This window comes from Danio rerio, chromosome 9 (genome assembly GCF_052040795.2).
Source record: "Danio rerio strain M-AB ecotype USA chromosome 9, GRCz13ab, whole genome shotgun sequence".
Lineage (NCBI taxonomy): Eukaryota > Metazoa > Chordata > Actinopteri > Cypriniformes > Danionidae > Danio > Danio rerio.
In genome coordinates this window covers 3340001-3356642 of record NC_141029.1, presented here as the reverse complement: position 1 = coordinate 3356642, position 16642 = coordinate 3340001, and the positions used below count along the sequence as shown (strand labels likewise).

General features: G+C 36.0%; 1 protein-coding gene across 2 annotated transcripts in view; it reads left to right on the top strand.

The window, feature by feature from the left end:
• Positions 1 to 3337: 3337 nt before the first annotated feature.
• pdk1 (pyruvate dehydrogenase kinase, isozyme 1) overlaps positions 3338 to 16642 on the top strand; it is an 18576-nt gene continuing 5271 nt past the window's right edge. For both annotated transcript variants that reach the window (XR_015499072.1, XM_087267464.1), the window contains exons 1-8: positions 3338 to 3952; positions 6651 to 6792; positions 6880 to 6951; positions 9677 to 9861; positions 12731 to 12826; positions 13697 to 13774; positions 13944 to 14020; positions 15049 to 15147. Coding sequence is in view for 1 of the 2 variants with exons in the window: in XM_087267464.1 (XP_087123590.1) it covers positions 3850 to 3952; positions 6651 to 6792; positions 6880 to 6951; positions 9677 to 9861; positions 12731 to 12826; positions 13697 to 13774; positions 13944 to 14020; positions 15049 to 15147 (852 nt within the window). In the remaining variant the exon portion in view is untranslated. The remainder of the gene's footprint in view (positions 3953 to 6650; positions 6793 to 6879; positions 6952 to 9676; positions 9862 to 12730; positions 12827 to 13696; positions 13775 to 13943; positions 14021 to 15048; positions 15148 to 16642) is intronic.

Genomic DNA, 16642 nt, shown 5'->3' with positions numbered 1-16642 from the left:
AAATGGCGGCCTGGTGACATGTTTCCAGCTTTCTTCAATAAATCTTCTTTTGTGTTCCTGTAAAAGTGCATTTCCTCTGTTTTAAAGACTTCCATAAAGGAGGTGAAGAAGATTTCTATTCTCTCTGTATGAAGTATTTTCTAAGTGTAAAGCAGTTAATTTTCTTTTCACAAAATGTATGTAGGGTTTGCAGCAAACATGCCAGCCTGTGTTAAAAATACAGTGATATGTCTGTGTAAGATATGTATGCCTGCAAAGGAGCAACAGTAGGAGAAGGCTGAGTGACTGATTGTGTAGAATAACTGAATATGTAAAGCACTGATCATATATGTATGAAGCTATATGTGTCAGAAGTTAGAATGAGTAACATATTATCAAGTTATTATCCTATCATAACAATGTATGTAAACACTTAGTTCCTTTGCATAAGTTGCATCTATACTTTGCTGACACAGACCTGTAACATCTCTGTTGACATGAGCTAGTGGGCTGAGAGCCAAGTATAGCAGGACCCCTTAGACCAGGGGTCGGCAACCCAAAATGTTGAAAGAGCCATATTGGACCAAAAAAACCAAAAAACAAATATGTCTGGAGCCGCAAAAAATGTAAAGCCTTATATAACCTTATAATGAAGGAAACACATGCTGTATGTATCTATATTAGCTATATTAGCCTACTATAAAAATGACTAAGTTGGCTAAAAATACATAATGAGCCTTCACGATTAAATAGCCACTGAAATCAGGTGGTTGGTGTTTATTTACACAGCACAGCCTCTGGTCTTTCAGTGGTATTAATTTGATCATTTCTTCTTGCGGCCCATCGGACTTCACATACCTGCGCGTTTAATAGCGGTCACATCACAGGCAATTGAGTATGCGGGCACTGAATTAATGTCCTTGGTTTGCTGATCGGTGATGTTACCTGCCATTTTAATAGCCCTTTCCTTTACTGTCGTAGCGGAGAGAGGTATGTCTTTAATTTTTTGTATTATCTTGGTTTTGTTTTTGAAGTCTGCAAATAGGTGTTCTAATATTTTGATGAATGACTCCTTCATGTAGTCACCATCTGTGAACGGTTTTCCGTGCTTTATTATCTCCCGGTTTGTTTACAACAGCCACCTGCCTGGCATCCCACCCTGCTGATAGAAAGGTGTGTCGCAGGCTATGACGCAAATCTTCGCTAACAGAAATGTTGAAATTAAATATTAATTCTACACACTTTTACAGCATTTGAAAACGTTAAAATGTTTGTCCTCCTATATAAATCATATTAAAACAAAAAAATATATTAACCTCCCCCACCTTTTTCCATTTTCAAACATTTTTTAAAAAGCTCCAGGGAGCCACAAGGGCAACGTTAAAGAGCCGCGAGTTGCTGACCCCTGCCTTAGACTAAAAACCTATTCAAAAATGGTCAAGAGTTAAAAAGAGACCCAAAGGGGTGTGTCATAAAAACATGTATAAAGATTTTGGAAACACACTGAAAGTTTAGAAGGAGCAGGAGGAGAATGCTATGAGGTCTGCTCTGCTCTGCTCTTTCTCGGCTTTATTATGAAGAATAAAGTCTATTTTTTGATATTCAAAACCTCCGGTCTGATCATTTCTAATTAATAAGAAGTCGAATTTACGACAGAGGCCGAAAAAACTTTAATGGATTTCAATGTGGTCATGTTATTGGCCCATGAACATTTCCTGCTTGTTATCAAACTATTTCATAACTGTAACAAGAGGCAATTTAAGCTTAGCTTAATGATAGAGCTATCATAACATTATCTATCAATATGTGACTCTTTTCGGATTCTCAGAAGCTGTAGAAATTAAAAAATGTAAAACAGGAAATATGTTGGGACCAATATTTTTGTTTACATCCTACAAAATGGTCTACACTAACATGAAATAAAAAAAAGATAATGCAAATTGTTGATCTTTTATTTGTAAAGGTTACAAACTTGATTTTCAGGTCCTTTACTTGTTTCAAACATGTTTAAGTGTTTTTTTTTCTGTTGAACACAAAAGTGGAAACCTGTAGCATCATAGTATTTGTTTTTTCTTCTATGGAATTCAATAAATACAGGTTTTCAGCTCTTCTTTTGGGTTCAATCGAGAAAAAAACTCATAAGAAATTTGCAACCACTTGAGGGTGAGTAAATAGTGTTTTTTGGGAATGAATGGGTCCGAATGGATTAAAACCATAGACTGTAAAATATATGGACGTAGTATCTGTGATGTCACCTATAGGTTTCTGAAGAACCCAAAAGAAGCTACAAGTAGCCGTGGCCAACCGTCGGAGAGTGGTCTGGATGCAGCCCTGGTGCAGTGCAATCTGCAATCCAATGCTTTTTAATGGACCCACCTAACCCCGCTCCTAACCCTACCCGTCACAGTGACGTATATCACTCCATTTGAGTGCATTGTGTCTGACATTGCATCGCTGAGTGATGCAATCTCAGCTTGCATCATAAAGGTTGCATCCAGATATTATTGAACCGTCGCCATTTGTTCGCGTGTCATCGCACCGACCAGGAAATACCAAACAAGGGCAAGGAGGCATAAGCGGAGCTACAAACGCCTGCTAGCATTTTGCTTAGACAGGCTTTTCTATGGGAGAAAACCTTCATTACCTGTGACTCGTTTGTGTTCTGACCACATGTGTTTGGTTGTGTCCTATATCAATAAAGTGATGGTGTATAATTTCACTCGCCTGGGAAACGGAGGCTTTGTGAATGGTTTGTGAGCACAATTAAGTGGACACAGCATGCCATATCATCTGATAATTGTAAGGAATATTTCCAAAAGGCAACTGACTGTGTAAACCCATAAACAACAAAACAAAAACACGATGTATATGCCGAGTTCAGCTGCTAATCAGCCGGAATCAGCTGAGGTCAAGTGACAGTGACCAGCGAGACCTGTCACTCAAGTGGCCACGCCCTTAATTATGCAGACTTAATATAACCTAATATAAAGGAAACGGATGAGTTATAAAAAAAATTCACCCCCCTCACCGTTGTCATGAAGAGTAATATTAGCTAGGCTATAATAACCAAAATAGTTTTTTTTTTTTTTTTGTACCAGGCTGTAAACACATTTGTTCCTGCTGAAAAGTTTGCTATTTTAACAGTGGGGTCAATAGAAATGTGCTCTATTATGGAGCCAGGACTAGCGGAATTTCGATAAATTGCAGTTTCAGTTACCTCCGTATTGGCTTCACGAGGGTCGGGAGAACAGGAGGTTGCCGCTTGGTAAAAAAGCATATGGTTAAATCGGTTTAGCGCTCTCTCTGCAAGTCACGTGATTCTACGACGCAAGGCGGAAGTAAACAGAGTGGACGCGCTATTCTGTACCGAGACGTCTTTGCAGTCAGTATTCAGCGCAGTATTAGCACGAGTCAGCTTGTTTACAGCAGTCTGACGGACCAGACAGATAACCAAGCGAGGAAACACCTCAAAGATTACGGCTTTCTATAGTGTTTAGCGTCCTCGGGGCTCAGCAAGTGTTATTTATAGGCTTCATCGCAGTGTTTATGTGAACGCGGCCCAGTGTTCACTGATGCTCCTGCGGTTCATATGAGTTCACACACACATACACACATCACTGCAGGATTACCCGCGTGTCTTGAAGGTTATATTATTAATGTCATGACTGCAGTGGCTTTATTGGGTGACAAAGAAGATTGAATATCTTCCTGTGAGGACATGACTGACAGTCAACTTTATGCTACGAGAAACGTCTAACGTACACAATTCTCTGCTGTTTTTAATACTCGGACGAGAAAATGCGCTCAGAAACACTACAGGACTCTGATTTCTGGATTTTCTGAAGAATTAAACCGCAAAAAGACGCCAACATGAGGATCTTCAGGACTTTACTGAACGCAGCGTCCAAGCAAATCGACTTCTACTCCAGATTCTCTCCTTCTCCTCTGTCTATGAAGCAGTTCATAGATTTTGGTAAGACTGCATTCACTTTTCCACAATTCAGCACTAGAACTAAACAGAAAATAAGAGTTTGAAAAATTACTGAATCGCATATAATAGAATACATTGAGGTTGTTATAAGTGAAATAAAAAAATAAAATAAAAGATGCATTCATAATGCAGAATATAAACCAATAGCTCATCAGTATGTCAAAACTCATCAATTAAGAAATTACATTAGGTAAAAATGTAACCCTTCTGACTTAAAGTTTTTCGTTCAAATGTAAATAAAAGCTGAGAAATATCTTTTTTTTCACACAATGCCTCTTGTACATCATCTTATTATCTTTTTGGAGAAAACTGTCATTTCTGGTTAAAAAATAAATAAATAAATAAAAGTAACAAAGTCAGAATTTCCTAGGGGTTAGTGTAATAATTTCAGACTTGAATGAGTTTTAATGTGTGTAAATTTACAGCTGAAGTCAGAATTATTAGCCCCCCTGTTTATTTTTCCCCAATCTGTTTAACAGAGTTTTTTTTCAACACATTTCTATTCATAATACTAATAATAATCCATTCCTAATAACTGATTTATTTTAGCTTTGCCATGACGACGAAAGAATAATTTTCAAGATATTTTTCAGGACACTTCTATACAGCTTAAAGTGACATTTAAAGACTTAACTAGGTTAATTAGGGAAGTTATTGTATAAGGATAGTTTGGTCTGTAGACTATTGCACACTTGTTCATTTAAAATATAGCTTAAAGGGGCTAATAACATTGATCATAAAATGGACTTGACCTTAAAAAAAAATGTATAAACTGCTTTTATTCCAGCCGAAATAAAGCAAATAAGGCTTTCTCCAAAAGAAAAATCATTATCAGATATACTGTTTTAAAGAGTGCTAATGATTCTGACTTCAACTGTATATATATATATATATATATATATATATATATATATATATATATATATATATATATATATATATATATCACAATATTAACACAAAAGGGTTCTTTTTCATGGGTAATACAAAAAATTATTTATTGCTATATTGTATATAAATTTTCAGAGTAAACCAATTAAATTGAATTGCATAAAATATTCTCTAGCTTTTACATTTGTTATTGAAGTTATGTTAAAAAAATGTATTGTAATAATTTATTAAACATCAACAAAAAAAAATGCTTTACCAGCATTTTTCCTTTGTTAAGTTTAGTATAATTAACTAACATTTCCAAATGAAGTCTTACTGTAGTGTAAACAAACAGCAGGTCTATAAAGAGTCCGAACATTGTGGGTAAATATTTTAGATTGAGGTAAAATTGGTTTCATATTTGCACTTTTGGACATTCAGACAACCAAAAGAAAATAAAAGTAATAAAGCAGAATTTTTAAGAATAACACGGATACATTATTTTGAGATACTGTTATGAGTTCAACAGTTTTTTTTTGCAACTGTAACTGCATTTATGAAACAGCTGATAAACAAGCTTATCTCTGTGGAAGGTTCTGACGTTGTTGTTTATGTGAGGAACCATCTACAAATGAGCTGTTTCAATCAGGCCATTTTAATAATATTTTTATATAAAAAGTATAATTAAATAAATACATAGTTATCAATGTGGTAGGCCAGATTAAGATGTAAAAGGGGTTGTGTTTGAAAACACAAAATGAGGTATTGAGTCTTGGTGTGGTGTAAAACCTTAAAAGAAATATTGTAAAAATATATATTCTAAAAGTCTAAAATAATGCATATCTATTCATATTATTTTGGAGTCCCCGTTTAACAATAGCACACTTGTCCATTTGCTTGTTTGGTATACACGCATACATAAATGTATGTACAAATATGTATATTAATAATGTTAATTTATACAAAAAAATGTGTGTTTGTGTGGGTCAAAACAATAAAAGTGCAAGTTCCACCATGCATTAAAATGTGTCCTGTTTTTATATTCACTATAATATTTACTTTTATACATTTTTACCATTATTTAAAGACTTACATAGGTTTATTAACAAAAAGTCACGCATATTTAAAGCAATAACCATTTGACGAGATTGAACGAAGTATATGTAAATATGTACAATATCTTAATAAGTTTTTAACATAACATATAATGGGAACGTGTCTTCCTTTGTGATTCAAAATGCATTTGAATAGCAGGTGTAAACGGGCCCTAAGGCGGTATAGCACTGCATTTAAACACAATCATTAGGTAAGATGTCACACACACACACACACTAAAAGACAATACAGGAAACCACCTCCAACTGTGAGCTCCAGCAAAACTAGTCTCTTGATAATAGCACCAGATGGTCACAAGAACAGTAGACACGTAACACTCTTCACAGATTAACTCTTTTGAACAGAGACCTGCAAACATCCTCACAATTTCAGTCTAATCAGCAATCTGATGCCATCATCAATACCAAATACACTGTAGTAAATACACAGATCGCCCCCAGTGTAGAACTATTGATGCTCGAAACTGTAGTGAAGCCTTGTTTGGTAAAATTACGTGCCAGTTTAATATGTGCTCTGAATCATTGATGTGAAACAAAAGGTTTGGGAAAGTTTCAAAGCTTAATGAAGCAGTGCATAAAAATCTAAAGGTGAATCCTAAATGCTTAACAAGGGAGTAAAGTTAATGTACATAAATGTATCAGTTAACACCGATCTCATTGTGCTTGTTGTTTTCCGTGCACACTTTTCTCTGCAGGTTCGGAGAACGCCTGTGAGAAAACGTCATTTACATTCTTAAGGCAGGAGCTGCCCGTCAGGCTGGCGAATATAATGAAAGAAATCGACTTGCTTCCTGACAACCTTCTGAGAACTCCTTCAGTGCGGCTGGTGCAGAGCTGGTCAGTCGGAATTCATGTGCGAAGTCTTATTGTTCTAATACTTGTCTGTAGATTAGCTCATTATTTGTTTGTGTTGCGTCTCTGTAGGTACATGCAAAGTTTTCAGGATATACTGGAATTCAAGGACAAGGATGCTGACGATGAAACAGTCAATCATGAGTAAGAGATAATGCACAACGAACACTTTAAAGTAGATCTAAACCTAACCAAAATCACTTCATTACCAAACACGATGTGGACAATTGATTTATAAAAGGAAAACATGTTGCTAGATAATTTTATGAGGTCGAAAATGTAGTAGAGAACATTTTCCATGGGTTTTCAGAAAGTTTGTTAAAGCGAATTTGGTTTTTAGTTTCATATCAGTTGCCTTAAAGGTGCAGTAGGTGATTGTCTTCAGAAAATGTGTTGTTGTGCTGGTTGAAAGTCTCTTCACAGTCCAATTGTACTGATTATAGTAAATGATCTAAATGCGTTTATATGTATTTTTATACAACAGTACTGTCTGGTTCTCAAATCTGATTTTATTTAAGATCTTATATCTGATCTTATTTAAGTAATATCAGCACCCGTACAGCCTCTTTACCCTTTGTGTATCACTCCACCCAAATACAGCCAGCAAAAACAAAGAGCATAGAATCACCAAGAGGCGACACTCTAGTGCAATATGGTAAACAGCCATAGATATATACATTAGATGTTGCCTGGCCTATTGTTTTCTATTGTACGGAATGCGTCAATAGAGCCGCCATCTTGGTACAGGGTAGCGCTCCTTTGAAATGAATGCGGGACCAAGGTACAGTGGAGGACTGTGGCCATCTAAAGCCAGAGATATACACATATACACATATATCTATGATTGGGAGTTTTCCTGAATGTTAGTATGCAATTTTTCTTTTAAATACGAAAATTATAATTTTACATCACTTTTCTACATTGATGGATCAGTGATCGCACTGGTGTTCCTGGCAAAAAGCTTGTGTTTGTGTGTTCAAAAATGTACTATCTACCCTCCCTGTTAAATTTGATCTAATCCATGTCCTGAAAAAAGTCCCGCATCTTCACGTAATAACACTGTCTTAACTAGTGCGGTTGAATGACATTTGTCCTGGGAGCACTGTACCAATGTGGCGGCGCTATTGACGCATGCTCAGGGTCCCTATGCTATATCTAGTGTATATATCTATGGTAAACAGCCACTGGAGGGCGCTGCCGCCATTTTGGAATGAGAACTCCAATAGATCAACAGCATATTATAAGTCTGTAAAATAAACTAATAAAAGTGCTGATGATTGTGATAGGAAGTGTTGTATTGTCGTCTTTCAGGTTGTATCTCAGCCTTAATGCACTTTTTAAATAAATAAAAAACAAAGCAGCTGCTCGCCATCGCAACAGCAATAAGATCCAATGGACAGCCGATCGCTTTCACTCCAAAATGGCGGAATCTGGGGCTGTTGCTGGGCGCTGCTGTTGCAATGGAACGTTCTAATGAGTGTCGCCTCTTGGTCATTCTCAAAGATATATACACTAGATATCGCATAGGGACCCTCAGCATGCGTCAATAGCGCCGCCACATTGGTACAGTGCTCTCAGGACAAATGTCATTCAACCGCACTAGTCAAGACAGTGTTATTACGTGAAGATGCGGGACTTTAGCGCTGTCTACGGGTGTAGTAACGAGCAAACAAAGAAAACAAAGCACAAAGGCAGAACATTTCAAAGGTAATATTAAGTTTTTTTCTGTTTTTGTATGTTCTGAACTTTTGTGCTAATCAGGTACTGTATTGATGATAACAGTCACTTACTGCATTCACCATAAGCAGCTCCAACTCGCACTAAACACTCGACTTATGCTAGTTTTGTTGAATAAAATCAGCAAACAATGCAAAAGAAAATGACAACGAGATGCAGAGCTGCCAGAAACTTGTATTATTGTCGGCTAGTGAAGGAGTCGTTCGGGGGATTCATTCACAAACGAATCGCTCCCTCCATCAGTATGAGAAGTGAAAGCAGGAGAGGAGCTGTGTTTCAGGACACGGATTATATTAAATTTAACAGGAAGGGAGAATAGTATGTTTCTGTACACACAAACACACGCTTTTTGTCAGGAATGCCAGCGATCACTGATCCATGAATGCAGAAAAGTGGTGTAAGATTATAATTTTTGTAATTAGAAAAAAAATTACATACTAACATCCAGGAAAACTCTCGATCATAGATATATGTGTATATGTGTATATCTCTGGCTTTGGATGGCCACAGTCCTCCATTGTACCTTGGTCCCGCATTCATTTTAAAGGAGCGCTACCCTGTAGCAAGATGGCGGCGCTATTGACGCATTCCGTCCAATAGACAACAATAGGCCAGGCGACATCTAGTGTATATATCTATGGGTCATTCTAAGCTCTTTGGCAAAAAGCAGACACTACAGATCTGAAGTTTAAAAGATGCTTGCTCAGCTGTTTAACTGTCAGCTTATGATTTGAATCCAACGTGGAAGAAAGTAGTTCCTCGTACAAAAGGGTTTTTGAGACTCTCCATGTTTGATGTTTTATATACACAATTATACCGTCAAACTGTTGTATAAATGCAATATCACACGAGAAGCAGTTTGATATGGCTGTATATCGGTTGTAGATTTACTAACTAGAATTACTTAAATTAAAACTAAACATACAAAAACTAAATAGAATTGCTTACAGCATAATAACATTAATTAAACAAACTAAAACTCGACAGAAATATACAGCCATTTTTAAAAATAGTATCAAAATAAAAACTAATTTATAAATGCAAAAGCTAATTAAATTGAAGTTTTCAGTGGAACCCTGATGACCGACCTGTGCTTACAAATACACACTAACACAAACCTCTGTTGTTTTAGTTTCACAGATGCTGTGATTAAGATCAGAAACCGCCACAATGATGTGGTGCCCACCATGGCTCAGGGTGTTGTGGAATACAAGGAGACCTACGGCACTGACCCCATCACCAGTCAGAATATGCAGTACTTTCTGGACCGTTTCTACATGAGCAGGATTTCAATCAGAATGCTCCTGAACCAGCACAGTGAGACACACACAAACACACATATACACATATATGGTGGTATTGGTGGTTTACAGGGCCTCTCAAAAGACTTAATGTATATTATACAGTAAAAACTGCTTTATTATCTGGCTCTAAACCAGTATTTCCCAATCATGTTCCTGAAGACACACCAACAGTACATATTTGTAACTTCTTCCTAATCAAACACACCTAAATCAACTCATCTCATTAGAAGAGACTCCAAAACCTGACGTTAATAAGTCAGGTGAGGGAGATATCCAAAATATGTACTGTTGATGTGCCTCCAGGAATAGGGTTGGGAAACATTACAGGAAACATAAGGCAAAATATGAATGTCAGAAACCCCTAAGTATGATTTTGAATGGGTTTGAATTACAAGGACATCAGTCATGCCCTCGTAAACCACCATAATGGAGTACAACTATGTTATTATAAACAAAAACTGTCATTGTAAACCACCAAAACCAACACTCACACACATATATTGGTATTGGTGGTTTATGAGGGTTCTCAGTAGGCATAATGTATTTTATGATGTAAAAACACACTTATTATATTACTTATCCCACTAGGAAAAAACCCAATCCTAAACCTAACCCTCACAAGAAACCTGTGGCGAATGATTTTATAGAGTTTTGAATTACTAGGACATCAGGCATGTCTTTGTAAACCATTGTTATGCAGTACAACTATGTCATTGGTGAAAAAAAAATGCTATTTTAAACCACCAAAACCAACACATACACATATATTGGATATTGGTGGTTTATGAGGACTCTCAGTACGCATAATGTGTTTTATGATGTAAAAACACACTTATTATATTACTTATCCCACTAGCAATAAACCCAATCCTAAACCTAACCCATAAAGGAAACCTGTGGCGAATGATTTTGAAGAGTTTTGAATTACAAGGACATCAGGCATGTCCTTGTAAACCATTGTTATGCAGTACAACTATGTCATTGGTGACAAAATTTTTTTTTTAAACCACCAAAACCCACACACACATACACACACACACACACACACATATATATTGGTATTGGTGGTTTATGAGGACTCTTAAAAGGCAAAATGTATTTTATGATGTAAAAACACACTTATTATATTACTTTATCCCACTAGCAATAAACCCTATCCTAAACCTAACAGGAAACCTGTGGCGAATGATTTTGAAGAGTTTTGAATTACAAGGACATCAGGCATGTCCTTGTAAACCATTGTTATGCAGTACAACTATGTCATTGGTGACAAAATTTTTTTTTTAAACCACCAAAACCCACACACACATACACACACACACACACACACATATATATTGGTATTGGTGGTTTATGAGGACTCTTAAAAGGCAAAATGTATTTTATGATGTAAAAACACACTTATTATATTACTTTATCCCACTAGCAATAAACCCTATCCTAAACCTAACAGGAAACCTGTGGCGAATGATTTTGAAGAGTTTTGAATTACAAGGACATCAGGCCTGTCCTTGTAAACCATTGTTATGCAGTACAACTGTCATTGGTGAAAAAAATGCTATTTTAAACCACCAAAACCAACACACACACACACACACACACACACACACACACATATATATTGGTATTGGTGGTTTATGAGGACTCTCAAAAGGCATAATGTATTTTATGATGTAAAAACACACTTATTATATTACTTTATCCCACTAGCAATAAACCCTATCCTAAACCTAACCCTAACAGGAAACCTGTGGCAAATGATTTTAAAGAGTTTTGAATTACAAGGACATCAGTCATGCCCTCGTAAACCACCATAATGGAGTACAACTATGTTATTATACACAAAAGCTGTCATTGTAAATCACCAAAACCAACACACACACATATATTGGTATTGGTGGTTTATGAGGACTCTCAATAGCCATAATTTATTTAATGATGTAAAAACACACTTATTATATTACTTATCCCACTAGCAATAAACCTAATCATAAACCTAACCCTCACAGAAAAACCTGTGGCGAATGATTTTAAAGAGTTTTGAATTTAAACCATTGTTATGCAGTACAACTATGTCATTGGTCAAAAAATGCCATTGTAAACCATCAAAACCAACACATATCTTGATGTTGGTGGTTTATGAGGACTCTCAATTGGCATAATGTATTTTATAGTGGAAAAACGCCCACTTCTATCCCTAAACCCAATCCTCACAATAAACCTAAGGCAAGACCCTATTAAGTATGATTTTTGAGCTATTTGAGTTACGAGAACGCAAAGAATGTCCTCATAAACCACCTTGCTAGAGTACAAGGTTATACCCATGTCATTATACACTTTTGTATTTTCGTAAACGCACACTTTTACAGCCATCTTTATGGGGACCTCCCTTAGACATGATGTTTTTACTGTACAGGGTGTATATTCTATAGCCCTACCACTAAACCCAACCCTCACTTGAAATAATCTGCATATTTACTTTTTAAAATACTTTATTCTGTGTGATTTATGAGCTGTTTTCCTCATGGAGACCAAAAATAAAAATGCAAGGTCAAAATTGACTGGTATTGATATACTCGTGGGGACATGTGGTCCTTGCAATGTAAGGAATGCACAGTGCATACACACGCACATTTAGGGTGCTTTATAACAAGGTCCCGCTCAAATGTCAGTGGTTTGAATGGGACTTCTGGAAGGTTCACTCATAGTGTAGTTTGGTCCAGCAGCTCCGGCTGGCATGTTTACGAGTTTCACAACCGACAGTGCCCCAGATTTCTGAAACTGTCATTGATTGATCTGTCACCCGTTAAACAATGAGCTGTATTGTTCCACCACCAGCAAGAGAATTGTCAGTCAATGATGTGACGTTTGTGTGTTTTCAGCTCTTCTGTTCGGAGGAAAGGTGAGGGACAATCCTGCTCATCCCAAACAGATCGGCAGCATTGACCCCAGCTGTCGGGTCACGGATGTGGTAAAAGGTGACCATGACCTTTCATTCTTGAAACGCAACAGCAGTTAAAGCATTAAAGGGGACCTATTATATAAAAATCACTGTTATAAGGGTTTGTGTGGTAACAGTGTGTGAATATAGCCAGCCTCTAATGGTAAAAATTAATTAATTCTATTTTTTTATAATCACACTTGATTAATATAGTGGTCACACTTTACAATAAGGTTCATTATTTAATGTTAATTAATGCATTTATTAACATGAACAATACATGTTCTACTGTATTTGTTCATGTTAGTTAGCATTAGTTAATGAAAATACAGTAGTTCATTGTTAGTTCATGTTAACTCATGGTGCATTAACTAATGTTAACAAGCATGGACTTGAACGTTAATAATGCATTAGTAAATGTTCAATTATGATTAATAAATGCTGTACATGTGTTGTTCATGATTAGTTCATGTTAGCAAATGCATTAAATAATGAACCTTATTGTAAAGTGTTACCAATATAGTCTGCTGTCATTCTCCCTTTGTACGTGTCATCAGAGGGGGAAAGCCCCGCCCATTGGTGATGATCTCTCCCTTATTAGCATAAACAGCCCTGAGTGAGAAGCAGCTGTCTGCTATTAGAGTTTTGAACCCGCCGCTATGCTGACACACAGGCATTTATAGCTCCTCCCTTTTTTGATCTCATTTGAATTTAAAGCAACAGTCACCAAAAACCGCACAATTTTGATCAAATGTTAAAAGTGGCAGAGTCATAAAACATTATTTGTGTGGTATTTTTAGATAAAGCTTCACACTCTAGGCACGTCAGAGACCTTTTTTTTTTTACATCATAATAGGTCCCCATTTTAGAGAATTTTCAAACTGTTTCCTGTTATTTTTTCTTCCAGATGCTTATGAAAATGCCCGAAACCTGTGTGACCGGTATTATATGAACTCGCCCGAGCTAGTGTTGGAGGAATTTAATGGTAACTTCCTGCTGCACATTCACAAAAGGTCATAAACAGAGTTGAGAGAGAAGAGTGTCTTAATACATACTTTTAAATAAAAACGAAAGTGATGATTAAACGAGTCCGCATTACACATGGATCGATCAGAGGTGAAACTGCAGCTTTTTGTGTGTGTTTTTTTCCACAGTTAAAGGACCAGATAAACCCGTTACTGTGGTTTATGTACCATCTCATCTCTACCACATGGTGTTTGAGCTCTTTAAGGTATTTTCAAGTACACTACCTGACAAAAGTCTTGTCGCCTATCCAAGTTTTAGGAACAGCAAATAATAAATAGACTTCTAGTTGATCATTTGGTATCAAAAGTGGCTTATATGAAAGGGAAACGCCTCTAGATTACGCTTATTTGACCTAAATAAAATATGATCATGCCTTGATTTTTTTATTATTTAATCAGGACAATAAGGTCCGACTTTGCTTAGAATGAAGTCTTGTCACTGAACAGAAATATTGTCCAGTATAGAATATAAAGTAATATATAAAGTGCAGTGGAAACAGAATGAATATTGTGTCTGAATCCATCATGAGCTCAGAGGACTGCATCCATACATCTCTGCAATGTATCAAATCAATGATTAATAAAGTCATCTGGAATGGCAAAGAAAGACTGCAGGACTCCCAGAGTTCATCAAGAGTCTTTGGATTCATCTTCAATGCCTCCTCCTTCATCTTACCCCAGACATGCTCAATAATGTTTATATCTGGTGACTAGGCTGGCCAATCCTGGAGCACCTTCTTCTTCTGTCTTGTGGTTTGTAATGTAATGGGCAGCACAAATGTCTTGATAGCTCAGGCTGTTGATGTTGCAGATCTCTCGCACGCCCCCATACTGAATGTAACCCCAAACCATGATTTTTCCTTCACCAAACTTGACTGATTTCTGTGAGAATCTTGTCTCCATGCGGGTTCCAGTAGGTTTTCTGCAGTATTTGTGATGATTGGGATGCAGCTCAACAGATGATTCATCAGAAAAATCCACCTTCTGCCACTTTCCCAAATGATCAACTAGAAGTCGAGTTATTATTTGTTGCTCTTAAAACTGGGATCAAGACAAGACTTTTGTCAAGTAGTGTATACACTTATTTGTAGAGTATATTTGCTAAATGTACTGAGTAAAGGATGCATTATGATGTAATTGTATATGATTTTCCTTTGGTCACATGATGCTCAGTTTACGGCTTTGCTCTTTTAGACCTGTGCTGTGCTATTAATATGTTCTGTGACCCCTGCAGAATGCCATGCGCGCTACCATGGAGCTTTATGAAGATGCCATGGAGTATCCCCCAGTGCATGTGCAGATCGTCCTCGGCCATGAAGACTTGACTGTTAAGGTACTTCAGGCGGGGTGGTGTAAACCCTCACATCAGCTTAGTAACTGATGCTGAACATCCAGTTGTTTTCATATTAGTTATGCTGCAGACAGGTAATAAGAGATGACATCACTTCCTGGATTAAAAAAAAAAGACCATTCAGCAGATGTTTTTTCATATGAATGCTTCTCTTTATTGAACTTTATTCTTCAGAGAATCAAAAATGCAAATGCTTTACCACAGGAATGAATTACTTTTCAAAATATTTTCAAATATATAAAATATTTTATATATAAAATATTTTCAAAAATAAATATTTTCAAATATAAATATTTGAAAATATATAAAATATTTTCAAATATTTTCAAATATATACAAAATATTTTCAAATATATATATTTTTTCAAATATATACAGGGTTTTTACGCTTTATCAATTAAAGACCTGGAGGTATTTTGTGGGCAACTAATGGGCCTATGTTATTATTTTTTTTTAAAAGCAGTTTTATTTTCATTTTAGCAGTCAGCCTCAAGTGTCATATATTATTTTAAACAGGAGAACCTGAAGCTTCAATCTGTACCATTTAAAGGCCCAGTCTAAAATATTTTTTGGTCCAAAAACATATGAACAGACAGAAAATATTCCAGAATTTTATTAAAACGTTTTTAAAAAAAAAGTGGCATTTTCTAGTTATTACAAACAAAACCTCATGAAGTATGTTTTTTTTTTCTTAAGAAATACACGCTGTGATGTTTTATACTTCCAAAATATATTTTATCTACATCCACCGTTCCCTGAGCAAGTTATAGCCATTTATTTCAATGTTATTATAGACGTTTTTCAGTGGAAAAAAACTAGTGCATTTATTTACTGACAATGTATTTGCCCAAAAGTTCTGGGAATGAACTAAACAGAAAGATTATTACAAAATAACAGAACACTGAAGCAAGTTTGACTTTTTCCAAATAATATATTTTCAGTTGCCATAAACAACACCACTTACAATGAACAAATAAAAAAACAAAAACAATAATGAGTCAAAGTCCAAATAAACAGGGTGCAAATCATCTGTAAAAAATGAGATATAAATATTTACTATACTATAAATAGTTACATAACTAAACTAGATTCAATATGGACCATCCTTAGGTTTTATGTGCCAGCATATGGTGTTGACCCTGTCTTTGCTGCATCACTGTTTTGTCATGTTTTTGTGCTGTTTTGCATGCAAAAGTACTTAGTATGAGAATTATTTCATGCAAAACTTTTTTTTTTTGCATTTTATTTAGCCGTGAGTAAATGTACAGCCTATTTCTCTTTCTGGGTTGTTCAAATAGCTGATTGGTGATTCACAAAGCGAAATTTATGCTTATTGGTTTAGAGAAAACAAGTTTGAACCAATCTGGGCATGGAGGAGGGACAATGCATCATGTCTGGTTTGTTCGAATACACAAGCCACGAGCGTTCCTTTGTCAAATCAGCGTTGTCAAAATGTGATGTAACCACACTGATTCCG